General features: G+C 49.5%; 1 protein-coding gene across 1 annotated transcript in view; it reads left to right on the top strand.

Moving 5' to 3' along the window:
• LOC135557249 (steroid hormone receptor ERR2-like) overlaps positions 1-27,819 on the top strand; it is a 133,019-nt gene that overhangs the window by 48,154 nt on the left and 57,046 nt on the right. The window contains exon 3 of the mRNA XM_064990454.1: positions 26,259-26,375. Within this exon, the coding sequence (XP_064846526.1) occupies positions 26,259-26,375 (117 nt within the window). The remainder of the gene's footprint in view (positions 1-26,258; positions 26,376-27,819) is intronic.

Raw genomic sequence — 27,819 nt, 5'->3', positions numbered from 1 at the left:
AGTGGTAGGGGAGCCATACCGTGTTACCTTACAGTGATGTCATCAGTAGTGGTAGGGGAGCCATACCGTGTTACCTTACAGTGATGTCATCAGTAGTGGTAGGGGAGCCATACCGTGTTACCTTACAGTGATGTCATCAGTAGTGGTAGGGGAGCCATACCGTGTTACCTTACAGTGATGTCATCAGTAGTGGTAGGGGCGCCATACCGTGTTACCTTACAGTGATGTCATCAGTAGTGGTAGGGGAGCCATACCGTGTTACCTTACAGTGATGTCATCAGTAGTGGTAGGGGAGTCATACCGTGTTACCTTACAGTGATGTCATCAGTAGTGGTAGGGGAGCCATACCGTGTTACCTCACAGTGATGTCATCAGTAGTGGTAGGGGAGTCATAACGTGTTACCTTACAGTGATGTCATCAGTAGTGGTAGGGGAGTCATACCGTGTTACCTTACAGTGATGTCATCAGTAGTGGTAGGGGAGCCATACCGTGTTACCTCACAGTGATGTCATCAGTAGTGGTAGGGGAGTCATACCGTGTTACCTTACAGTGATGTCATCAGTAGTGGTAGGGGAGCCATACCGTGTTACCTTACAGTGATGTCATCAGTAGTGGTAGGGGAGCCATACCGTGTTACCTTACAGTGATGTCATCAGTAGTGGTAGGGGAGCCATACCGTGTTACCTTACAGTGATGTCATCAGTAGTGGTAGGGGAGCCATACCGTGTTACCTTACAGTGATGTCATCAGTAGTGGTAGGGGAGTCATACCGTGTTACCTTACAGTGATGTCATCAGTAGTGGTAGGGAAGTCATACCGTGTTACCTCACAGTGATGTCATCAGTAGTGGTAGGGGAGTCATACCGTGTTACCTTACAGTGATGTCATCAGTAGTGGTAGGGGAGCCATACCGTGTTACCTTACAGTGATGTCATCAGTAGTGGTAGGGGAGCCATACCGTGTTACCTTACAGTGATGTCATCAGTAGTGGTAGGGGACCCATACCGTGTTACCTTACAGTGATGTCATCAGTAGTGGTAGGGGAGCCATACCGTGTTACCTTACAGTGATGTCATCAGTAGTGGTAGGGGAGTCTTACCGTGTTACCTTACAGTGATGTCATCAGTAGTGGTAGGGAAGTCATACCGTGTTACCTTACAGTGATGTCATCAGTAGTGGTAGGGGAGTCATACCGTGTTACCTCACAGTGATGTCATCAGTAGTGGTAGGGGAGTCATACCGTGTTACCTTACAGTGATGTCATCAGTAGTGGTAGGGGAGCCATACCGTGTTACCTTACAGTGATGTCATCAGTAGTGGTAGGGGAGTCTTACCGTGTTACCTTACAGTGATGTCATCAGTAGTGGTAGGGAAGTCATACCGTGTTACCTTACAGTGATGTCATCAGTAGTGGTAGGGAAGTCATACCGTGTTACCTCACAGTGATGTCATCAGTAGTGGTAGGGGAGTCATACCGTGTTACCTTACAGTGATGTCATCAGTAGTGGTAGGGGAGACATACCGTGTTACCTTACAGTGATGTCATCAGTAGTGGTAGGGGAGTCATACCGTGTTACCTTACAGTGATGTCATCAGTAGTGGTAGGGAAGTCATACCGTGTTACCTTACAGTGATGTCATCAGTAGTGGTAGGGAAGTCATACCGTGTTACCTTACAGTGATGTCATCAGTAGTGGTCGTGGAGTCATACCGTGTTACCTTACAGTGATGTCATCAGTAGTGGTAGGGGAGTCATACCGTGTTACCTTACAGTGATGTCATCAGTAGTGGTAGGGGAGCCATACCGTGTTACCTCACAGTGATGTCATCAGTAGTGGTAGGGGAGTCTTACCGTGTTACCTTACAGTGATGTCATCAGTAGTGGTAGGGAAGTCATACCGTGTTACCTTACAGTGATGTCATCAGTAGTGTTAGGGAAGTCATACCGTGTTACCTCACAGTGATGTCATCAGTAGTGGTAGGGGAGTCATACCGTGTTACCTTACAGTGATGTCATCAGTAGTGGTAGGGGAGACATACCGTGTTACCTTACAGTGATGTCATCAGTAGTGGTAGGGGATTCATACCGTGTTACCTTACAGTGATGTCATCAGTAGTGGTAGGGGATTCATACCGTGTTACCTTACAGTGATGTCATCAGTAGTGGTAGGGAAGTCATACCGTGTTACCTTACAGTGATGTCATCAGTAGTGGTCGTGGAGTCATACCGTGTTACCTTACAGTGATGTCATCAGTAGTGGTAGGGGAGTCATACCGTGTTACCTTACAGTGATGTCATCAGTAGTGGTAGGGAAGTCATACCGTGTTACCTTACAGTGATGTCATCAGTAGTGGTAGGGGAGTCATACCGTGTTACCTTACAGTGATGTCATCAGTATTGGTAGGGGAGTCATACTGTGTTACCTTACAGTGATGTCATCAGTAGTGGTAGGGGAGTCATACCGTGTTACCTTACAGTGATGTCATCAGTAGTGGTAGGGAAGTCATACCGTGTTACCTTACAGTGATGTCATCAGTAGTGGTAGGGGAGCCATACCGTGTTACCTTACAGTGATGTCATCAGTAGTGGTAGGGGAGCCATACTGTGTTACTTCACAGTGATGTCATCAGTAGTGGTAGGGGAGTCATACCGTGTTACCTTACAGTGATGTCATCAGTAGTGGTAGGGGAGCCATACCGTGTACCTCACAGTGATGTCATCAGTAGTGGTAGGGGAGTCATACCGTGTTACCTTACAGTGATGTCATCAGTAGTGGTAGGGGAGCCATACCGTGTTACCTTACAGTGATGTCATCAGTAGTGGTAGGGGAGCCATACCGTGTTACCTCACAGTGATGTCATCAGTAGTGGTAGGGGAGTCATACCGTGTTACCTTACAGTGATGTCATCAGTAGTGGTAGGGGAGCCATACCGTGTTACCTTACAGTGATGTCATCAGTAGTGGTAGGGGAGCCATACCGTGTTACCTTACAGTGATGTCATCAGAAGTGGTAGGGGAGCCATACCGTGTTACCTTACAGTGATGTCATCAGTAGTGGTAGGGGAGCCATACCGTGTTACCTTACAGTGATGTCATCAGTAGTGGTAGGGGAGTCATACCGTGTTACCTTACAGTGATGTCATCAGTAGTGGTAGGGAAGTCATACCGTGTTACCTCACAGTGATGTCATCAGTAGTGGTAGGGGAGTCATACCGTGTTACCTTACAGTGATGTCTTCAGTAGTGGTAGGGGAGCCATACCGTGTTACCTTACAGTGATGTCATCAGTAGTGGTAGGGGAGCCATACCGTGTTACCTTACAGTGATGTCATCAGTAGTGGTAGGGGAGCCATACCGTGTTACCTTACAGTGATGTCATCAGTAGTGGTAGGGGAGCCATACCGTGTTACCTTACAGTGATGTCATCAGTAGTGGTAGGGGAGTCTTACCGTGTTACCTTACAGTGATGTCATCAGTAGTGGTAGGGAAGTCATACCGTGTTACCTTACAGTGATGTCATCAGTAGTGGTAGGGGAGTCATACCGTGTTACCTCACAGTGATGTCATCAGTAGTGGTAGGGGAGTCATACCGTGTTACCTTACAGTGATGTCATCAGTAGTGGTAGGGGAGCCATACCGTGTTACCTTACAGTGATGTCATCAGTAGTGGTAGGGGAGTCTTACCGTGTTACCTTACAGTGATGTCATCAGTAGTGGTAGGGAAGTCATACCGTGTTACCTTACAGTGATGTCATCAGTAGTGGTAGGGAAGTCATACCATGTTACCTCACAGTGATGTCATCAGTAGTGGTAGGGGAGTCATACCGTGTTACCTTACAGTGATGTCATCAGTAGTGGTAGGGGAGACATACCGTGTTACCTTACAGTGATGTCATCAGTAGTGGTAGGGGAGTCATACCGTGTTACCTTACAGTGATGTCATCAGTAGTGGTAGGGAAGTCATACCGTGTTACCTTACAGTGATGTCATCAGTAGTGGTAGGGAAGTCATACCGTGTTACCTTACAGTGATGTCATCAGTAGTGGTCGTGGAGTCATACCGTGTTACCTTACAGTGATGTCATCAGTAGTGGTAGGGGAGTCATACCGTGTTACCTTACAGTGATGTCATCAGTAGTGGTAGGGAAGTCATACCGTGTTACCTTACAGTGATGTCATCAGTAGTGGTAGGGGAGTCATACCGTGTTACCTTACAGTGATGTCATCAGTATTGGTAGGGGAGTCATACTGTGTTACCTTACAGTGATGTCATCAGTAGTGGTAGGGGAGTCATACCGTGTTACCTCACAGTGATGTCATCAGTAGTGGTAGGGAAGTCATACCGTGTTACCCTACAGTGATGTCATCAGTAGTGGTAGGGGAGTCATACCGTGTTACCTCACAGTGATGTCATCAGTAGTGGTAGGGGAGTCATACCGTGTTACCTTACAGTGATGTCATCAGTAGTGGTAGGAGAGCCATACCGTGTTACCTTACAGTGATGTCATCAGTAGTGGTAGGGGAGTCATACCGTGTTACCTTACAGTGATGTCATCAGTAGTGGTCGTGGAGTCATACCGTGTTACCTTACAGTGATGTCATCAGTAGTGGTAGGGGAGTCATACCGTGTTACCTTACAGTGATGTCATCAGTAGTGGTAGGGGAGTCATACCGTGTTACCTTACAGTGATGTCATCTGTAGTGGTAGGGGGTCATACCGTGTTACCTTACAGTGATGTCATCAGTAGTGGTAGGGAAGTCATACCGTGTTACGTTACAGTGATGTCATCAGTAGTGGTAGGGGAGTCATACCGTGTTACCTTACAGTGATGTCATCAGTAGTGGTAGGGGAGTCATACCGTGTTACCTTACAGTGATGTCATCAGTAGTGGTAGGGGAGTCATACCGTGTTACCTTACAGTGATGTCATCAGTAGTGGTAGGGGAGTCATAACGTGTTACCTCACAGTGATGTCATCAGTAGTGGTAGGGAAGTCATACCGTGTTACCTTACAGTGATGTCATCAGTAGTGGTAGGGGAGTCATACCGTGTTACCTTACAGTGATGTCATCAGTAGTGGTAGGGGACTCATACTGTGTTACCTTACAGTGATGTCATCAGTAGTGGTAGGGGAGTCATACCGTGTTACCTCACAGTGATGTCATCAGTAGTGGTAGGGGTGTCATACCGTGTTACCTTACAGTGATGTCATCAGTAGTGGTAGGGGAGTCATACCGTGTTACCTCACAGTGATGTCATCAGTAGTGGTAGGGGAGTCATACCGTGTTACCTTACAGTGATGTCATCAGTAGTGGTAGGGAGTCATACCGTGTTACCTTACAGTGATGTCATCAGTAGTGGTAGGGGAGTCATACCGTGTTACCTTACAGTGATGTCATCAGTAGTGGTAGGGGAGCCATACCATGTTACCTTACAGTGATGTCATCAGTAGTGGTAGGGGAGTCATACCGTGTTACCTTACAGTGATGTCATCAGTAGTGGTCGTGGAGTCATACCGTGTTACCTTACAGTGATGTCATCAGTAGTGGTAGGGGAGTCATACCGTGTTACCTTACAGTGATGTCATCAGTAGTGGTAGGGGAGTCATACCGTGTTACCTTACAGTGATGTCATCAGTAGTGGTAGGGGAGTCATACCGTGTTACCTTACAGTGATGTCATCAGTAGTGGTAGGGGAGTCATACCGTGTTACCTTACAGTGATGTCATCAGTCGTGGTAGGGAAGTCATACCGTGTTACCTTACAGTGATGTCATCAGTCGTGGTAGGGAAGTCATACCGTGTTACCTTACAGTGATGTCATCAGTAGTGGTAGGGGAGTCATAACGTGTTACCTCACAGTGATGTCATCAGTAGTGGTAGGGGAGTCATACCGTGTTACCTTACAGTGATGTCATCAGTAGTGGTAGGGGAGTCATACCGTGTTACCTTACAGTGATGTCATCAGTAGTGGTAGGGGAGTCATACCGTGTTACCTTACAGTGATGTCATCAGTAGTGGTAGGGGAGTCATACCGTGTTACCTTACAGTGATGTCATCAGTAGTGGTAGGGGAGTCATACCGTGTTACCTTACAGTGATGTCATCAGTAGTGGTAGGGGAGACATACCGTGTTACCTTACAGTGATGTCATCAGTAGTGGTAGGGGATTCATACCGTGTTACCTTACAGTGATGTCATCAGTAGTGGTAGGGGATTCATACCGTGTTACCTTACAGTGATGTCATCAGTAGTGGTAGGGAAGTCATACCGTGTTACCTTACAGTGATGTCATCAGTAGTGGTCGTGGAGTCATACCGTGTTACCTTACAGTGATGTCATCAGTAGTGGTAGGGGAGTCATACCGTGTTACCTTACAGTGATGTCATCAGTAGTGGTAGGGAAGTCATACCGTGTTACCTTACAGTGATGTCATCAGTAGTGGTAGGGGAGTCATACCGTGTTACCTTACAGTGATGTCATCAGTATTGGTAGGGGAGTCATACTGTGTTACCTTACAGTGATGTCATCAGTAGTGGTAGGGGAGTCATACCGTGTTACCTTACAGTGATGTCATCAGTAGTGGTAGGGAAGTCATACCGTGTTACCTTACAGTGATGTCATCAGTAGTGGTAGGGGAGCCATACCGTGTTACCTTACAGTGATGTCATCAGTAGTGGTAGGGGAGCCATACTGTGTTACTTCACAGTGATGTCATCAGTAGTGGTAGGGGAGTCATACCGTGTTACCTTACAGTGATGTCATCAGTAGTGGTAGGGGAGCCATACCGTGTACCTCACAGTGATGTCATCAGTAGTGGTAGGGGAGTCATACCGTGTTACCTTACAGTGATGTCATCAGTAGTGGTAGGGGAGCCATACCGTGTTACCTTACAGTGATGTCATCAGTAGTGGTAGGGGAGCCATACCGTGTTACCTCACAGTGATGTCATCAGTAGTGGTAGGGGAGTCATACCGTGTTACCTTACAGTGATGTCATCAGTAGTGGTAGGGGAGCCATACCGTGTTACCTTACAGTGATGTCATCAGTAGTGGTAGGGGAGCCATACCGTGTTACCTTACAGTGATGTCATCAGAAGTGGTAGGGGAGCCATACCGTGTTACCTTACAGTGATGTCATCAGTAGTGGTAGGGGAGCCATACCGTGTTACCTTACAGTGATGTCATCAGTAGTGGTAGGGGAGTCATACCGTGTTACCTTACAGTGATGTCATCAGTAGTGGTAGGGAAGTCATACCGTGTTACCTCACAGTGATGTCATCAGTAGTGGTAGGGGAGTCATACCGTGTTACCTTACAGTGATGTCTTCAGTAGTGGTAGGGGAGCCATACCGTGTTACCTTACAGTGATGTCATCAGTAGTGGTAGGGGAGCCATACCGTGTTACCTTACAGTGATGTCATCAGTAGTGGTAGGGGAGCCATACCGTGTTACCTTACAGTGATGTCATCAGTAGTGGTAGGGGAGCCATACCGTGTTACCTTACAGTGATGTCATCAGTAGTGGTAGGGGAGTCTTACCGTGTTACCTTACAGTGATGTCATCAGTAGTGGTAGGGAAGTCATACCGTGTTACCTTACAGTGATGTCATCAGTAGTGGTAGGGGAGTCATACCGTGTTACCTCACAGTGATGTCATCAGTAGTGGTAGGGGAGTCATACCGTGTTACCTTACAGTGATGTCATCAGTAGTGGTAGGGGAGCCATACCGTGTTACCTTACAGTGATGTCATCAGTAGTGGTAGGGGAGTCTTACCGTGTTACCTTACAGTGATGTCATCAGTAGTGGTAGGGAAGTCATACCGTGTTACCTTACAGTGATGTCATCAGTAGTGGTAGGGAAGTCATACCGTGTTACCTCACAGTGATGTCATCAGTAGTGGTAGGGGAGTCATACCGTGTTACCTTACAGTGATGTCATCAGTAGTGGTAGGGGAGACATACCGTGTTACCTTACAGTGATGTCATCAGTAGTGGTAGGGGAGTCATACCGTGTTACCTTACAGTGATGTCATCAGTAGTGGTAGGGAAGTCATACCGTGTTACCTTACAGTGATGTCATCAGTAGTGGTAGGGAAGTCATACCGTGTTACCTTACAGTGATGTCATCAGTAGTGGTCGTGGAGTCATACCGTGTTACCTTACAGTGATGTCATCAGTAGTGGTAGGGGAGTCATACCGTGTTACCTTACAGTGATGTCATCAGTAGTGGTAGGGAAGTCATACCGTGTTACCTTACAGTGATGTCATCAGTAGTGGTAGGGGAGTCATACCGTGTTACCTTACAGTGATGTCATCAGTATTGGTAGGGGAGTCATACTGTGTTACCTTACAGTGATGTCATCAGTAGTGGTAGGGGAGTCATACCGTGTTACCTCACAGTGATGTCATCAGTAGTGGTAGGGAAGTCATACCGTGTTACCCTACAGTGATGTCATCAGTAGTGGTAGGGGAGTCATACCGTGTTACCTCACAGTGATGTCATCAGTAGTGGTAGGGGAGTCATACCGTGTTACCTTACAGTGATGTCATCAGTAGTGGTAGGAGAGCCATACCGTGTTACCTTACAGTGATGTCATCAGTAGTGGTAGGGGAGTCATACCGTGTTACCTTACAGTGATGTCATCAGTAGTGGTCGTGGAGTCATACCGTGTTACCTTACAGTGATGTCATCAGTAGTGGTAGGGGAGTCATACCGTGTTACCTTACAGTGATGTCATCAGTAGTGGTAGGGGAGTCATACCGTGTTACCTTACAGTGATGTCATCTGTAGTGGTAGGGGGGTCATACCGTGTTACCTTACAGTGATGTCATCAGTAGTGGTAGGGAAGTCATACCGTGTTACGTTACAGTGATGTCATCAGTAGTGGTAGGGGAGTCATACCGTGTTACCTTACAGTGATGTCATCAGTAGTGGTAGGGGAGTCATACCGTGTTACCTTACAGTGATGTCATCAGTAGTGGTAGGGGACCCATACCGTGTTACCTTACAGTGATGTCATCAGTAGTGGTAGGGGAGTCATAACGTGTTACCTCACAGTGATGTCATCAGTAGTGGTAGGGAAGTCATACCGTGTTACCTTACAGTGATGTCATCAGTAGTGGTAGGGGAGTCATACCGTGTTACCTTACAGTGATGTCATCAGTAGTGGTAGGGGACTCATACTGTGTTACCTTACAGTGATGTCATCAGTAGTGGTAGGGGAGTCATACCGTGTTACCTCACAGTGATGTCATCAGTAGTGGTAGGGGAGTCATACCGTGTTACCTTACAGTGATGTCATCAGTAGTGGTAGGGGAGTCATACCGTGTTACCTCACAGTGATGTCATCAGTAGTGGTAGGGGAGTCATACCGTGTTACCTTACAGTGATGTCATCAGTAGTGGTAGGGGAGTCATACCGTGTTACCTTACAGTGATGTCATCAGTAGTGGTAGGGGAGTCATACCGTGTTACCTTACAGTGATGTCATCAGTAGTGGTAGGGGAGCCATACCATGTTACCTTACAGTGATGTCATCAGTAGTGGTAGGGGAGTCATACCGTGTTACCTTACAGTGATGTCATCAGTAGTGGTCGTGGAGTCATACCGTGTTACCTTACAGTGATGTCATCAGTAGTGGTAGGGGAGTCATACCGTGTTACCTTACAGTGATGTCATCAGTAGTGGTAGGGGAGTCATACCGTGTTACCTTACAGTGATGTCATCAGTAGTGGTAGGGGAGTCATACCGTGTTACCTTACAGTGATGTCATCAGTAGTGGTAGGGGAGTCATACCGTGTTACCTTACAGTGATGTCATCAGTCGTGGTAGGGAAGTCATACCGTGTTACCTTACAGTGATGTCATCAGTCGTGGTAGGGAAGTCATACCGTGTTACCTTACAGTGATGTCATCAGTAGTGGTAGGGGAGTCATAACGTGTTACCTCACAGTGATGTCATCAGTAGTGGTAGGGGAGTCATACCGTGTTACCTTACAGTGATGTCATCAGTAGTGGTAGGGGAGTCATACCGTGTTACCTTACAGTGATGTCATCAGTAGTGGTAGGGGAGTCATACCGTGTTACCTTACAGTGATGTCATCAGTAGTGGTAGGGGAGTCATACCGTGTTACCTTACAGTGATGTCATCAGTAGTGGTAGGGGAGTCATACCGTGTTACCTTACAGTGATGTCATCAGTAGTGGTAGGGGTCATACCGTGTTACCTCACAGTGATGTCATCAGTAGTGGTTGGGGAGTCATACCGTGTTACCTTACAGTGATGTCATCAGTAGTGGTAGGGGAGTCATACCGTGTTACCTTACAGTGATGTCATCAGTAGTGGTAGGGGAGTCATACCGTGTTACCTTACAGTGATGTCATCAGTAGTGGTAGGGGAGTCATACCGTGTTACCTTACAGTGATGTCATCAGTAGTGGTCGTGGAGTCATACCGTATTACCTTACTGTGATGTCATCAGTAGTGGTAGGGGTCATATCGTGTTACCTTACAGTGATGTCATCAGTAGTGTTAAGGGAATCATACCATTTGCTGGTGATTACTAATGTTTACCCAGGGAATTAAGTCAACCACACTTGAAATCTGCTGGGTTGATGTTTATGTTAGCCTTCTGTGTGTGTGTGTGTGTGTGTGTGTGTGTGTGTGTGTGTGTGTGTGTGTGTGTGTGTGTGTGTGTGTGTGTGTGTGTGTGTGTGTGTGTGTGTGTGTGTGTGTGTGTGTGTGTGTGTGTGTGTGTGTGTTGCCCTGTTGGCATCGTGTTTTCCATGTCTGTAATGCCTCACAGTAATCTGTTCAACTGAGAAAATATCAGGGAATTGACGACTTATGAGTTGATCCGCAGTTCGTGACTGTTAATATCTAGAGGAAGTCCTGCAGCGTTCGTGACTGTTAATAACTAGAGGAAGTCCTGCAGCGTTCGTGACTGTTAATAACTAGAGGAAGTCCTGCAGCGTTCGTGACTGTTAGTAACTAGAGGAAGTCCTGCAGCGTTCGTGACTGTTAATAACTAGAGGAAGTCCTGCAGCGTTCGTGACTGTTAATAAGGAGAGGAAGTCCTGCAGCGTTCGTGACTGTTAATAACTAGAGGAAGTCCTGCAGCGTTCGTGACTGTTAATAACTAGAGGAAGTCCTGCAGCGTTCGTGACTGTTAGTAACTAGAGGAAGTCCTGCAGCGTTCGGGACTGTTAATAACTAGAGGAAGTCCTGCAGCGTTCGTGACTGTTAATATCTAGAGGAAGTCCTGCAGTGTTCGTGACTGTTAATGACTAGAGGAAGCCCTGCAGCGTTCGTGACTGTTAATAACTAGAGGAAGTCCTGCAGCGTTCGTGACTGTTAATAAGGAGAGGAAGTCCTGCAGCGTTCGTGACTGTTAGTAACTAGAGGAAGTCCTGCAGCGTTCGGGACTGTTAATAACTAGAGGAAGTCCTGCAGCGTTCGTGACTGTTAATATCTAGAGGAAGTCCTGCAGTGTTCGTGACTGTTAATAACTAGAGGAAGTCCTGCAGCGTTCGTGACTGTTAGTAACTAGAGGAAGTCCTGCAGCGTTCGTGACTGTTAATAACTAGAGGAAGTCCTGCAGCGTTCGTGACTGTTAATAACTAGAGGAAGTCCTGCAGCGTTCGTGACTGTTAGTAACTAGAGGAAGTCCTGCAGCGTTCGGGACTGTTAATAACTAGAGGAAGTCCTGCAGCGTTCGTGACTGTTAATATCTAGAGGAAGTCCTGCAGTGTTCGTGACTGTTAATAACTAGAGGAAGTCCTGTAGCGTTCGTGACTGTTAATAACTAGAGGAAGTCCTGCAGCGTTCGTGACTGTTAATAACTAGAGGAAGTACTGCAGTGTTCGGGACTGTTAATAACTAGAGGAAGTCCTGCAGCGTTCGTGACTGTTAATAACTAGAGGAAGTCCTGCAGCGTTCGTGACTGTTAATAACTAGAGGAAGTCCTGCAGCGTTCGTGACTGTTAATAACTAGAGGAAGTCCTGCAGCGTTCGTGACTGTTAATAACTAGAGGAAGTCCTGCAGCGTTCGTGACTGTTAATATCTAGAGGAAGTCCTGCAGCGTTCGTGACTGTTAATAACTAGAGGAAGTCCTGCAGCGTTCGTGACTGTTAATAACTAGAGGAAGTCCTGCAGCGTTCGTGACTGTTAATGACTAGAGGAAGTCCTGCAGCGTTCGTGACTGTTAATAACTAGAGGAAGTCCTGCAGCGTTCGTGACTGTTAATAACTAGAGGAAGTCCTGCAGCGTTCGTGACTGTTAATAACTAGAGGAAGTCCTGCAGCGTTCGTGACTGTTAATGACTAGAGGAAGTCCTGCAGCGTTCGTGACTGTTAATAACTAGAGGAAGTCCTGCAGCGTTCGTGACTGTTAATGACTAGAGGAAGTCCTGCAGCGTTCGTGACTGTTAATAACTAGAGGAAGTCCTGCAGCGTTCGTGACTGTTAATAAGGAGAGGAAGTCCTGCAGTGTTTGTGACTGTTAATAACTAGAGGAGGTCCTGCAGCGTTCGTGACTGTTAATAACTAGAGGAAGTCCTGCAGCGTTCGTGACTGTTAATATCTAGAGGAAGTCCTGCAGTGTTCATGACTGTTAATAACTAGAGGAAGTCCTGCAGCGTTCGTGACTGCTAATATCTAGAGGAAGTCCTGCAGCGTTCGTGACTGTTAATTAGGAGAGGAAGTCCTGCAGCGTTCGTGACTGTTAATTAGGAGAGGAAGTCCTGCATCGTTCGTGACTGTTAATAACTAGAGGAAGTCCTGCAGCATTCGTGACTGTTAATAACTAGAGGAAGTCCTGCAGCGTTCGTGACTGTTAATATCTAGAGGAAGTCCTGCAGCGTTCGTGACTGTTAATTAGGAGAGGAAGTCCTGCAGCGTTCGGGACTGTTAATTAGGAGAGGAAGTCCTGCAGCGTTCGGGACTGTTAATAACTAGAGGAAGTCCTGCAGCGTTCGGGACTGTTAATAACTAGAGGAAGTCCTGCAGCGTTCGGGACTGTTAATAACTAGAGGAAGTCCTGCAGCGTTCGTGACTGTTAATAACTAGAGGAAGTCCTGCAGCGTTCGGGACTGTTAATAACTAGAGGAAGTCCTGCAGCGTTCGTGACTGTTAATAACTAGAGGTTGTCCTGCAGCGTTCGTGACTGTTAATTAGGAGAGGAAGTCCTGCAGCGTTCGTGACTGTTAATTAGGAGAGGAAGTCCTGCAGCGTTCGTGACTGTTAATATCTAGAGGAAGTCCTGCAGCGTTCGTGACTGTTAATTAGGAGAGGAAGTCCTGCAGCGTTCGTGACTGTTAATATCTAGAGGAAGTCCTGCAGCGTTCGGGACTGTTAGTAACTAGAGGAAGTCCTGCAGCGTTCGTGACTGTTAATAACTAGAGGAAGTCCTGCAGTGTTTGTGACTGTTAGTAACTAGAGGAAGTCCTGCAGCGTTCGTGACTGTTTGTAACTAGAGGAAGTCCTGCAGCGTTCGTGACTGTTAATAACTAGAGGAAGTCCTGCAGCGTTCGGGACTGTTAATAACTAGAGGAAGTCCTGCAGCGTTCGGGACTGTTAATAAGGAGAGGAAGTCCTGCAGCGTTCGTGACTGTTAATATCTAGAGGAAGTCCTGCAGCGTTCGGGACTGTTAGTATCTAGAGGAAGTCCTGCAGCGTTCGTGACTGTTTGTAACTAGAGGAAGTCCTGCAGTGTTTGTGACTGTTAATAACTAGAGGAAGTCCTGCAGTGTTTGTGACTGTTAATATCTAGAGGAAGTCCTGCAGTGTTTGTGACTGTTAATAACTAGAGGAAGTCCTGCAGCGTTCGTGACTGTTAATAACTAGAGGAAGTCCTACAGCGTTCGTGACTGTTAATTAGGAGAGGAATTCCTAATATAGGAAAACATATCAGCAGAGGATTCGTATGAAACAAATATTATGTCAAATGTACACCACTATTTACATACAGTATTTTATACAAGCGGTATGTAGTCAGCACTGATCTTGACTAGTTCACGGTTCACCATAGGTACATATGTTTACTACGGATTATTTTAATGGAAAACATTTCCATAATAGGGTATTGAATAGTCAGGGACAGATCCCATACGATTATAGACCTCTTGATTCAGGGACAGAGACCATACAATTATAGACCTTTTGAGTCTGGGACAGAACCCATACGATTATAGACCTCTTGAGTCCGGGACAGAGCCCATACGATTATAGACCTCTTGATTCAGGGACAGAGCCCATACAATTATAGACCTCTTGAGTTGGGTACAGATCCCATACAATTATAGACCTCTTGAGTTGGGTACAGATCCCATACAATTATAGACCTCTTGAGTTGGGGCCCATACAATTATAGAGGCGGCAGGGTATCCTAGTGGTTAGAGCGTTGGACTAGTAACCGGAAGGTTAAAAGTTCAAACCCCCGAGCTGACAAGGTACAAATCTGTCGTTCTGCCCCTGAACAGGCAGTTAACCCACTGTTCCTAGGCTGTCATTGAAAATAAGAATTTGTTCTGAACTGACTTGCCTAGTTAAATAAAGGTAAAATAAGTAAAAAGACCTCTTGAGTCAGGGACAGAGCCCATACAATTATAGACCTCTTGAGTCAGGGACAGAACCCATACGATTATAGACCTCTTGAGGCGGGGACAGAACCCATACGATTATAGACCTCTTGAGTCGGGGACAGAGCCCATACAATTATAGACCTTTTGAGTCAGGGACAGAACCCATACGATTATAGACCTCTTGAGGCGGGGACAGAGCCCATACAATTATAGACCTCTTGAGTCAGGGACCGAGCCCATACCAGTCCTCCTCTCCTCTCTGTTTGAGTTGTGCTCCTCTCCTCTCTCCTCTCAGTTTGAGTTGTCCTCCTCTCCTCTCTGTTTGAGTTGTCCTCCTCTCCTCTCCTCTCCTCTCCTCTCTCTCTCCTCTCTGTTTGAGTTGTCCTCCTCTCCTCTCTCTCTCCTCTCTGTTTGAGTTGTCCTCCTCTCCTCTCCTCTCTGTTTGAGTTTTCCTCCTCTCCTCTCTCCTCTCCTCTCTGTTTGAGTTGTCCTCCTCTCCTCTCTCTCTCCTCTCTGTTTGAGTTGTCCTCCTCTCCTCTCCTCTCCTCCCTCTCTCCTCTCTGTTTGAGTTGTCCTCCTCTCCTCTCCTCTCTGTTTGAGTTGTCCTCCTCTCCTCTCTCCTCTCCTCTCTGTTTGAGTTGTCCTCCTCTCCTCTCCTCTCTCCTCTCTGTTTGAGTTGTCCTCCTCTCCTCTCCTCTCTCTCTCCTCTCTGTTTGAGTTGTCCTCCTCTCCTCTCCTCTCTGTTTGAGTTGTCCTCCTCTCCTCTCTCCTCTCCTCTCTGTTTGAGTTGTCCTCCTCTTCTCTCCTCTCTCTCTCCTTTCTGTTTGAGTTGTCCTCCTCTCCTCTCCTCTCTCTCTCCTCTCTGTTTGAGTTGTCCTCCTCTCCTCTCCTCTCTCTCCTCTCTGTTTGAGTTGTCCTCCTCTCCTCTCTCTCTCCTCTCTGTTTGAGTTGTCCTCCTCTCCTCTCTCTCTCCTCTCTGTTTGAGTTGTCCTCCTCTCCTCTCTCTCTCCTCTCTGTTTGAGTTGTCCTCCTCTCCTCTCCTCTCTCTCTCCTCTCTGTTTGAGTTGTTCATCATCAGGCCCCGCTTTTACTTTCTTCTTCTCCTTCTCTTCTCCTTCCTGGAGGACAGATCTTAACGGAACGAATCTGTCCGTCATTGGTCACTCAGACACCACAGTCAATAACAATCAGCATTGTTCGGCCACTCTAGATGGAAGGAGAGAGAAAGGGAGAGAGAGAGAGAAGGAGAGAGAGATGGCGGGAGTGTGGTGAGATAAGGAAAAAGAAGGAGAGAGAGAAAGAGCGTGAGAGAGAGAGAGAGAGAGGGAAAGAGGGACACTAGTTAAAATGAGAGGCCCTTCCTCCTAATGGAATGGTAACAAGGAGAGGGGTCCTGACCTTGAGATGGAGGAGGACAAGGAGAGGGGTCCTGACCTTGAGATGGAGGAGGACAAGGAGAGGGGTCCTGACTCTGAGACGGAGGAGGACAAGGAGAGGGGTCCTGACTCTGAGACGGAGGAGGACAGGGAGAGGGGTCCTGACCCTGAGACGGAGGAGGACCAGGAGAGGGGTCCTGACCCTGAGACGGAGGAGGACAAGGAGAGGGGTCCTGACTCTGAGACGGAGGAGGACAAGGAGAGGGGTCATGACCCTGAGACGGAGGAGGACAAGGAGAGGGGTCCTGACTCTGAGACGGAGGAGGACCAGGAGAGGGGTCCTGACCCTGAGACGGAGGAGGACCAGGAGAGGGGTCCTGACCCTGAGATGGAGGAGGACCAGGAGAGGGGTCCTGACCTTGAGACAGAGGAGGACAAGGAGAGGGGTCCTGACCCTGAGACAGAGGAGGACAAGGAGAGGGGTCCTGACCCTGAGACAGAGGAGGACAAGGAGAGGGGTCCTGACCTTGAGACAGAGGAGGACAAGGAGAGGGGTCCTGACCCTGAGACGGAGGAGGACCAGGAGAGGGGTCCTGACCTTGAGACAGAGGAGGACAAGGAGAGGGGTCCTGACCCTGAGACGGAGGAGGACCAGGAGAGGGGTCCTGACCTTGAGACGGAGGAGGACCAGGAGAGGGGTCCTGACTCTGAGACGGAGGAGGACAAGAAGAGGGGTCCTGACCATGAGACGGAGGAGGACAAGGAGAGGGGTCCTGACCCTGAGACAGAGGAGGACAGGGAGAGGGGTCCTGACCCTGAGACAGAGGAGGACAAGGAGAGGGGTCCTGACCCTGAGACGGAGGAGGACAAGGAGAGGGGTCCTGACCCTGAGATGGAGGAGGACCAGGAGAGGGGTCCTGACCCTGAGACGGAGGAGGACAGGGAGAGGGGTCCTGACCCTGAGACGGAGGAGGACAGGGAGAGGGGTCCTGACCCTGAGACGGAGGAGGACAAGGATAGGGGTCCTGACCCTGAGACGGAGGAGGACAAGGATAGGGGTCCTGACTCTGAGACGGAGGAGGACAAGGAGAGGGGTCCTGACCCTGAGACGGAGGAGGACAAGGAGAGGGGTCCTGACCCTGAGACGGAGGAGGACAAGGATAGGGGTCCTGACTCTGAGACGGAGGAGGACAGGGAGAGGGGTCCTGACCCTGAGACGGAGGAGGACAAGGAGAGGGGTCCTGACCCTGAGACGGAGGAGGACAAGGATAGGGGTCCTGACTCTGAGACGGAGGAGGACAGGGAGAGGGGTCCTGACTCTGAGACGGAGGAGGACAAGGAGAGGGGTCCTGACCCTGAGACGGAGGAGGACAAGGAGAGGGGTCCTGACCCTGAGACGGAGGAGGACAGGGAGAGGGGTCCTGACCATGAGACGGAGGAGGACAGGGAGAGGGGTCCTGACCTTGAGACGGAGGAGGACAAGGAGAGGGGTCCTGACCCTGAGACGGAGGAGGACAGGGAGAGGGGTCCTGACCATGAGACGGAGGAGGACAGGGAGAGGGGTCCTGACCCTGAGACGGAGGAGGACAAGGAGAGGGGTCCTGACCCTGAGACAGAGGAGGACAAGGAGAGGGGTCCTGACCCTGAGACAGAGGAGGACAAGGAGAGGGGTCCTGACTCTGAGACGGAGGAGGACAGGGAGAGGGGTCCTGACCATGAGACGGAGGAGGACAGGGAGAGGGGTCCTGACCTTGAGACGGATGAGGACAAGGAGAGGGGTCCTGACCCTGAGACGGAGGAGGACAAGGAGAGGGGTCCTGACCCTGAGACAGAGGAGGACAAGGAGAGGGGTCCTGACCCTGAGACGGAGGAGGACAAGGAGAGGGGTCCTGACTCTGAGACGGAGGAGGACAGGGAGAGGGGTCCTGACCTTGAGACGGAGGAGGACAAGGAGAGGGGTCCTGACCCTGAGACGGAGGAGGACAAGGAGAGGGGTCCTGACTCTGAGACGGAGGAGGACCAGGAGAGGGGTCCTGACCTTGAGACGGAGGAGGACAAGGAGAGGGGTCCTGACCCTGAGATGGAGGAGGACAAGGAGAGGGGTCCTGACCCTGAGACGGAGGAGGACAAGGAGAGGGGTCATGACCCTGAGACGGAGGAGGACAAGGAGAGTGTTCCTGACTCTGAGACAGAGGAGGACAGGGAGAGGGGTCCTGACCTTGAGACGGAGGAGGACAAGGAGAGGGGTCCTGACTCTGAGACGGAGGAGGACAAGGAGAGGGGTCCTGACTCTGAGACAGAGGAGGACAGGGAGAGGGGTCCTGACCTTGAGACGGAGGAGGACAAGGAGAGGGGTCCTGACTCTGAGACGGAGGAGGACAAGGAGAGGGGTCCTGACTCTGAGACGGAGGAGGACAGGGAGAGGGGTCCTGACCTTGAGACGGAGGAGGACAAGGAGAGGGGTCCTGACTCTGAGACAGAGGAGGACAGGGAGAGGGGTCCTGACCTTGAGACGGAGGAGGACCAGGAGAGGGGTCCTGACCCTGAGACGGAGGAGGACAAGGAGAGGGGTCCTGACCCTGAGACGGAGGAGGACAAGGAGAGGGGTCCTGACCCTGAGATGGAGGAGGACAAGGAGAGGGGTCCTGACCCTGAGACGGAGGAGGACAAGGAGAGGGGTCCTGACCCTGAGACGGAGGAGGACAAGGAGAGGGGTCCTGACTCTGAGACAGAGGAGGACAGGGAGAGGGGTCCTGACTCTGAGACGGAGGAGGACCAGGAGAGGGGTCCTGACCCTGAGACGGAGGAGGACAAGGAGAGGGGTCCTGACTCTGAGACGGAGGAGGACAAGGAGAGGGGTAATGACCCTGAGACAGAGGAGGACAGGGAGAGGGGTCCTGACTCTGAGACGGAGGAGGACAAGGAGAGGGGTCCTGACCCTGAGACGGAGGAGGACCAGGAGAGGGGTAATGACCCTGAGACGGAGGAGGACCAGGAGAGGGGTCCTGACCCTGAGACGGAGGAGGACCAGGAGAGGGGTCCTGGCCCTGAGACGGAGGAGGACCAGGAGAGGGGTCCTGACCCTGAGACGGAGGAGGACCAGGAGAGGGGTCCTGACCCTGAGATGGAGGAGGACCAGGAGAGGGGTCCTGACCCTGAGACGTAGGAGGACAAGGAGAGGGGTCCTGACCCTGAGATGGAGGAGGACAAGGAGAGGGGTCCTGACCCTGAGACGGAGGAGGACAAGGAGAGGGGTCCTGACCCTGAGACGGAGGAGGACAAGGAGAGGGGTCCTGACTCTGAGACAGAGGAGGACAGGGAGAGGGGTCCTGACTCTGAGACGGAGGAGGACAGGGAGAGGGGTCCTGACCCTGAGACGGAGGAGGACAAGGAGAGGGGTCCTGACTCTGAGACGGAGGAGGACAAGGAGAGGGGTAATGACCCTGAGACAGAGGAGGACAGGGAGAGGGGTCCTGACCATGAGACGGAGGAGGACCAGGAGAGGGGTAATGACCCTGAGACGGAGGAGGACCAGGAGAGGGGTCCTGACCCTGAGACGGAGGAGGACCAGGAGAGGGGTCCTGACCCTGAGATGGAGGAGGACCAGGAGAGGGGTCCTGACCATGAGACGGAGGAGGACAGGGAGAGGGGTCCTGACCCTGAGACGGAGGAGGACCAGGAGAGGGGTCCTGACCCTGAGATGGAGGAGGACCAGGAGAGGGGTCATGACCCTGAGACGGAGGAGGACAAGGAGAGGGGTCCTGACTCTGAGACGGAGGAGGACCAGGAGAGGGGTCCTGACCCTGAGATGGAGGAGGACCAGGAGAGGGGTCCTGACCTTGAGACGGAGGATAAAAGCTGCATTATAATATATCAACAAATAGAGGAAAATAAGAGAGGTTAAGGAAGGATAGAAGAAGGATGGAGAGAGAAGAACGTCCTCTGAGGGGGGAAAGAAGGTGGACAGGAGATCTGATCAACTGAGGGGCGTCATAACATTTAGAAATGACCTGATACTGTGAATTTTGAGATGTTGATGTTATTGGATGGACCGCATTTTCTTACTATATTAGTTTAGTTACAGTAATGACCTTATTGTGACAGTTATGATATTATTATTACAGTAATGACCTTATTGTGACAGTAATTACATTATTATGACAGGTATGACATTATTGTGACATTATTGTGACAGTTGTATTATTGTTGTGACATTATTATTACAGGTGTGACATTATTGTGACATTATTGTGACAGTTATGACATAATTGTGACAGTTATGACATTATTATGACAGTTATGACATTATTATGACAGTTATGACATTATCATGACAGTTGTGACATTATTGTGACAGTTATGACATTATTATGACAGTTGTGACATTATTGTGACATTATTGTGACAGTTATGACATTATTGTGACAGTTATGACATTATTATGACAGTTATGACATTATTGTGACAGTTATGACATTATTGTGACAGTTATGACATTATTATGACAGTTATGACATTATTGTAACAGTTATGACATTATTGTGACAATTATGACATTATTGTGACATTATTGTGACAGTTATGACATTATTGTGACAGTTGTGACAGTTATGACGTTATTGTGACATTATCGTGACAGTTATGACATTATTGTGACATTATTGTGACATTATTGTGACAGTTATGACATTATCATGACAGTTATGACATTATTGTGACAGTTATGACATTATTGTGACAGTTATGACATTATTGTGACAGTTATGACATTATCATGACAGTTATGACATTGTTATGACATTATTATGACAGTTGTGACATTATTGTGACATGATTATGACAGTTATGACCTTATTGTGACATTATTGTGACAGTTATGACATTATTGTGACATTATTATGACATAACTGTTATGACATTATTGTGACATTATTATTGTGACATTATCATGACAGTTATGACATTATTGTGACAGCAATTACATTATTATGACATTATTATGACAGTTATGACATTTGACATGCATCACATTTCAGTGACTACAAATGAGTTCTAAAATGTATAAACAACACCCTTCATAAATATGAATTACAATTGATCAAAGTCTAAAGGTGTTGATTAGTTGAATCTGGTGTGTTCGAGTCGGGCTGGGACAATAACATGCAGTCACACATTTTCCCATGACTGGAGTTGAGAAACACTAAACTAACTCTTTTCCACTTTGCTAACCCCAACCGCTACTGCATTGAAGGTGGTGCCAACATCCTGGCACTGCGCCACAGCCCCCCACACTGTTCATATGACCACGCTGGTACTTTGATATGATCCTGATGAATGTTGGCACTTTCTCCTCCACGAACTGGGAGGCTCCAACAGACCTGCCACACATACTGTGCACACACACACACACACACACACACACACACACACACACACACACACACACACACTCGAAATATATATACAGAATTACACTCACACAAATACACACACACACTTACAGTAATATATGACTCACACACATGAAAACCACACGCACACAGGCACACACACACACTCGCACGCACGCACACACACGCACACCACACGCACACACACGCACACACACGCACACACACACACACACACACACACACACACACACACACACACACACACACACACACACACACACACACACACACAGCACCCGGATGGTAGTTTTTAGCTGTCATTAACATATCTTTAGTTTGACAGAATGGCATTTAAAAAAACATTTAATCAAAGGAATATCCTGGACTTTTTTTTTGTCCTTGACCGTTTCTGGCTGAGTTTAGAGGTCATGACTTTTCCACTGAGTACATATTCATCATTCAACTGGAACGCTCAATGCAACAACAACAACAAAAAGAACACAACAAGCCTCATCCTTTTGTTACCAGGGATACGTCTGGTGTCCTGGATGTTTAGGGAGGGTGCATGATTATAATGCAGTGGAATTATTCTCCAATGTGAGCCAAGAAACTGCGCAGAGAGACGGACTTTGAATAATTTATCTAGCGGTTTCACAACATGATACGATACAGACAGGACCTTTAGATTGGCAACAATAACAACAGAACAGGGTCTGGGTCTGGTCTGGGTCTGGGTCTGGTCTGGGTCTGATCTGGTCTGGGTCTGATCTGGTCTGGGTCTGATCTGAGTCTGGGTCAGATCTGGGTCAGATCTGGGTCTGATCTGGGTCAGATCTGGGTCTGATCTGGGTCTGATCTGGGTCTGATCTGGGTCGGTTTGTTTTAGCATGCCTGGAGTGCCAGGTGGGAGGGGTTTGTTTTAGCATGCCTGGAGTGTCAGGTGGGAGGGGTTTGTTTTAGCATGCCTGGAGTGTCAGGTGGGAGGGGTTTGTTTTAGCATGCCTGGAGTGTCAGGTGGGAGGGGTTTGATTTAGCATGCCTGGAGTGTCAGGTGGGAGGGGTTTGTTTTAGCATGCCTGGAGTGTCAGGTGGGAGGGGTTTGTTTTAGCATGCCTGGAGTGCCAGGTGGGAGGGGTTTGTTTTAGCATGCCTGGAGTGTCAGGTGGGAGGGGTTTGTTTTAGCATGCTTGGAGTGCCAGGTGGGAGGGGTTTGTTTTAGCATGCCTGGAGTGTCAGGTGGGAGGGGTTTGTTTAGCATGCCTGGAGTGTCAGGTGGGAGGGGTTTGTTTTAGCATGCCTGGAGTGTCAGGTGGGAGGGGTTTGTTTTAGCATGCCTGGAGTGTCAGGTGGGAGGGGTTTGTTTTAGCATGCCTGGAGTGTCAGGTGGGAGGGGTTTGTTTTAGCATGCCTGGAGTGTCAGGTGGGAGGGGTTTGTTTTAGCATGCCTGGAGTGCCAGGTGGGAGGGGTTTGTTTTAGCATGCCTGGAGTGTCAGGTGGGAGGGGTTTGTTTTAGCATGCCTGGAGTGTCAGGTGGGAGGGGTTTCTTTTAGCATGCCTGGAGTGTCAGGTGGGAGGGGTTTGTTTTAGCATGCCTGGAGTGCCAGGTGGGAGGGGTTTGTTTTAGCATGCCTGGAGTGTCAGGTGGGAGGGGTTTGTTTTAGCATGCCTAGAGTGTCAGGTGGGAGGGGTTTGTTTAAGCATTCCTGGAGTGTCAGGTGGGAGGGGTTTGTTTTAGCATGTCTGGAGTGTCAGGTGGGAGGGGTTTGTTTTAGCATGCCTGGAGTATCAGGTGGGAGGGGTTTGTTTTAGCATGCCTGGAGTGTCAGGTGGGAGGGGTTTGTTTTAGCATGCCTGGAGTGTCAGGTGGGAGGGGTTTGTTTTAGCATGCCTGGAGTGTCAGGTGGGAGGGGTTTGTTTTAGCATGCCTGGAGTGTCAGGTGGGAGGGGTTTGTTTTAGCATGCCTGGAGTGTCAGGTGGGAGGGGTTTGTTTTAGCATGCCTGGAGTGTCAGGTGGGAGGGGTTTGATTTAGCATGCCTAGAGTGTCAGGTGGGAGGGGTTTTATTTAGCATGCCTGGAGTGCCAGGTGGGAGGGGTTTGTTTTAGCATGCCTGGAGTGTCAGGTGGGAGGGGTTTGTTTTAGCATGCCTGGAGTGCCAGGTGGGAGGGGTTTGTTTTAGCATGCCTGGAGTGTCAGTTGGGAGGGGTTTGTTTTAGCATGCCTGGAGTGTCAGGTGGGAGGGGTTTGATTTAGCATGCCTAGAGTGTCAGTTGGGAGGGGTTTGATTTAGCATGCCTAGAGTGTCAGGTGGGAGGGGTTTTATTTAGCATGCCTGGAGTGCCAGGTGGGAGGGGTTTGCACTTTTGGAACTTTTCTGTATGGATTGCAACAGAAAACTGAATGAAACACAGCTACAGTATATGAAACACGGCTTCAGTATATAAAATGATCTCAAACAGTACTTGAACCCGAGTATGGGAGGGGTAGAAGTCGTCCTAGTTGAAAGTCTGCTCCTCTGCATTAATGGAGCTCATCTATCTGAAAATCGAAGTGGAGGAAGGGCAAAAGGATGGAAGAGGGCAGGATGGAGGAGGGATGGAGGGATGGAGGGATGGAGGGGGATGGAGGGATGGAGGGGGATGGAGGGAGGATGGAGGGGAGGGATGGAGGGGGGATGGAGGGGGATGGAGGGATGGAGGGGGATGGGGGAGTGGAGAGATGGAGGGAGGATGGAGGGGAGGGATGGAGGGATGTAGGGGGGATGGGGGAGTGGAGGGATGGAGGGATGGAGGGATGGAGGGGGATGGGGGAGTGGAGGGGGATGGCGGGAGGATGGAGGGGGAGGGATGGAGGGGGATGGAGGGATGGAGGGGGATGGGGGAGTGGAGAGATGGAGGGAGGATGGAGGGGAGGGATGGAGGGATGTAGGGGGATGGGGGAGTGGAGGGATGGAGGGATGGAGGGATGGAGGGGGGATGGGGGAGTGGAGGGATGGAGGGGATCGACAAATGGAGGGGGGCTGGAGGGGGAGGGATGGAGGGGGAGGGATGGGGGAGTGGAGGGATGGAGGGGGATGGGGGAGGGGTGGAGGGGGGATGGGGGAGTGGAGGGATGGAGGGGGATGGAGGAGGGATGGAGGGATGGAGGGGGATGGGGGAGTGGGGGGATGGAGGGGGAATGGAGGAGGGATGGAGGGATGGAGGGGGATGGGGGAGTGGAGGGATGGAGGGGGATGGAGGAGGGATGATGGGATGGAGGGGGATGGAGGAGGGATGGAGGGATGGAGGGATGGAGGGGGATGGGGGAGTGGAGGGATGGAGGGATGGAGGGATGGAGGGGGATGGAGGGGAGGGATGGAGGGATGGAGGGGGATAGTGGAGTGGAGGGATGGAGGGGGATGGAGGGATGGAGGGGGGATGGAGGGGGATGGGGGAGTGGAGAGATGGAGGGAGGATGGAGGGGAGGGATGGAGGGGGGGATGGAGGGGGATGGGGGAGTGGAGAGATGGAGGGGGATGGACGGATGGAGCGGGGATGGAGGGGAGGGATGGAGGGATGGAGGGGGGATAGTGGAGTGGAGGGATGGAGGGGGATGGAGGGATGGAGGGGGGATGGAGGGGGATGGGGGAGTGGAGAGATGGAGGGAGGATGGAGGGGAGGGATGGAGGGGGGATGGAGGGGGGATGGAGGGGGGATGGGGGAGTGGAGAGATGGAGGGGGATGGAGGGATGGAGGGGGGATGGAGGGGGATGGGGGAGTGGAGAGATGGAGGGAGGATGGAGGGGAGGGATGGAGGGGGGACAGAGGAGGGACAGAGGGATGGAGGGGGGATGGGGGAGTGGAGAGATGGAGGGGGGACAGAGGAGGGACAGAGGGACGGAGGGGGGATGGAGGAGCTTTTTACGTGCCCCATCAAAATGCCACTCCCCTCTTCTCTCCTTCAGGAGTTTGTCATTTTAGGTCACCTTGGTAGATGGGTAAGCGTCTGTGCGTATGTTTGTGTACGTGTTGTGTATGTGTTTATGTGTGTCAGTACCATGCCGGTCAGAAAATGTTCAGGAGGAGGAGAGACAGGAAGGTTCAAGTCAATAATGTAGAGAAGGGGGTTGAGGACGGAATTATGAGAGATTAATGCAGCCGGATAAGAGACGAATGCAGCAGGATAGGTGAGACTAATGCAGCAGGATATGAGAGACGAATGCAGCCGGATAGGAGAGGCTAATGCAGCAGGATATGAGAGACTAATGCAGCAGGATATGAGAGACTAATGCAGCAGGATATGAGAGACTAATGCAGCAGGATATGAGAGACTAATGCAGCAGGATAGGAGAGACTAATAAAGCAGGATATGAGAGACTAATGCAGCAGGATATGAGAGATTAATGCAGCAGGATATGAGAGACTAATGCAGCAGGATATGTGAGACTAATGCAGCAGGATATGAGAGACTAATGCAGCAGGATATGAGAGACTAATGCAGCAGGATATGTGAGACTAATGCAGCAGGATATGTGAGACTAATGCAGCAGGATATGAGAGACTAATGCAGCAGGATATGAGAGACTAATGCAGCAGGATATGAGAGACTAATGCAGCCGGATAGGAGAGGCTAATGCAGCAGGATATGAGAGACTAATGCAGCAGGATAGGAGAGACTAATGCAGCAGGATATGAGAGACTAATGCAGCAGGATATGAGAGATTAATGCAGCCGGATAGGAGAGGCTAATGCAGCAGGATAAGTGAGACTAATGCAGCAGGATATGAGAGACTAATGCAGCCGGATATGAGAGACTAATGCAGCAGGATATGAGAGACTAATGCACCCGGATATGAGGGGTACTAATAAATAGTTTAGTAGAACAGAATAATCTCAGTGTTATCCATGGTCTCCTCTATCCTCTCCTTCTTCCCCAGGGAACATAGAGTACAGCTGTCCGGCAACAAACGAGTGTGAGATCACCAAGAGGAGACGCAAATCCTGCCAGGCTTGTCGTTTCATGAAGTGTCTCAAAGTAGGCATGCTCAAAGAGGGTGAGTCCACATCCCATTTGTCTCTGTCTCTCTTTCTTTCTCTCTCTCTCTCTCTCTCTCTCTCTCTCTCTCTCTCTCTCTCTCTCTCTCTCTCTCTCTCTCTCTCCCTCTCTCTCTCTCTCTCTCTCTCTCCCTCTCTGTCTCTTTCTGTCTCTCTCTCTCTCTCTCTCTGTCTCTCGCTGTCTCTGTCTCTCTCTCTCTATCTCTCTCTGTCTCTCTCTGTGTGTCTCTCTCTCTGTCTCTCTCTCTCTCTCTCTCCCCTCTCTCTCTCTCTCTCTCTCTCTCTCTCTCTCTCTCTCTCTCTCCCTCTCTGTCTCTTTCTGTCTCTCTCTCTCTCTCTCTCTGTCTCTCGCTGTCTCTGTCTCTCTCTCTCTCTCTCTCTATCTCTCTCTGTCTCTCTCTGTGTGTCTCTCTCTCTGTCTCTCTCTCTCTGTCTCTCTCTCTCTGTCTCTCTCTGTCTCTTTCTGTCTCTCTCTCTCTCTCTCTCTCTCTCTCTCTCTGTCTCTGTCTGTCTCTCTCTCTCTCTCTGTCTCTCTCTCTGTCTCTCTCTGTGTCTCTCTCTGTCTCTCTCTCTGTCTCTCTCTCTGTCTCTCTCTCTGTCTCTCTCTCTGTCTCTCTCTCTCTGTCTCTCTCTCTCTGTCTCTCTCAATTCAATAGGGTTTTATTGGCATGGGAAATGTGTTGACATTGCCAAAGAAAGTGAAATAAACAATAAACAAAATTGAGAAGACACTCTCTCTCTCTCTCGCTCACTCTCTCTCTCTCTCTGTCTGTTCTCTCCCCCTCTCTATCTCTGCTTTGTCCCAGCATATTGATCCACTAAATGCTTTCCGAACATCCCAAGTCACTTCCTGCTTGTGTTGTTGCTCCTGCAGTGAAGGGCCAATGGAAATACAGGGGGAAAATCTAGTCAATAGATTTTTTTTTAGGTTGCAGAGGAGCTTAGTCCTTTCCTGGTACAGTTTCCTCTGAAGTGTTATGGGTTTACACATAATGTTGACGGGTAGACGTATGTGGACACTTGTGGCTGTAATTCAACTCAACACAATTTTTCAATACTACTGGCATACTGTATATGGTTTAATATGAAATGCTAATTTGGGTAGTTTATGTCCAATTTCTCTGTAACACTCAGTTGTGTGAAGAACAAATCCTGGCTGTGTCTCAAATGGCCCCCTCTGGCACAAAAGGACTCAATGGGACTTCATAGGGCTCCAAAGGGCTTCATATGGCTATATAGGGCTCCAACGGGCTTCATAGGGCTCTATAGGGCTTCATAGGGCTCCAAAGGGCTTCATATGGCTCTATAGGGCTTCATATGGCTCTATAGGGCTTCATGGGGCTCCAAAGGGCTTCATATGGCTCCAAAGGGCTTCATATGGCTCTATAGGGCTCCAACGGGCTTCATAGGGCTCTAAAGGGCTTCATAGGGCTCCAAAGGGCT

This window comes from Oncorhynchus masou, chromosome 16 (genome assembly GCF_036934945.1).
Source record: "Oncorhynchus masou masou isolate Uvic2021 chromosome 16, UVic_Omas_1.1, whole genome shotgun sequence".
NCBI lineage: Eukaryota > Metazoa > Chordata > Actinopteri > Salmoniformes > Salmonidae > Oncorhynchus > Oncorhynchus masou.
This window is presented reverse-complemented; position numbering and strand designations above follow the sequence as displayed.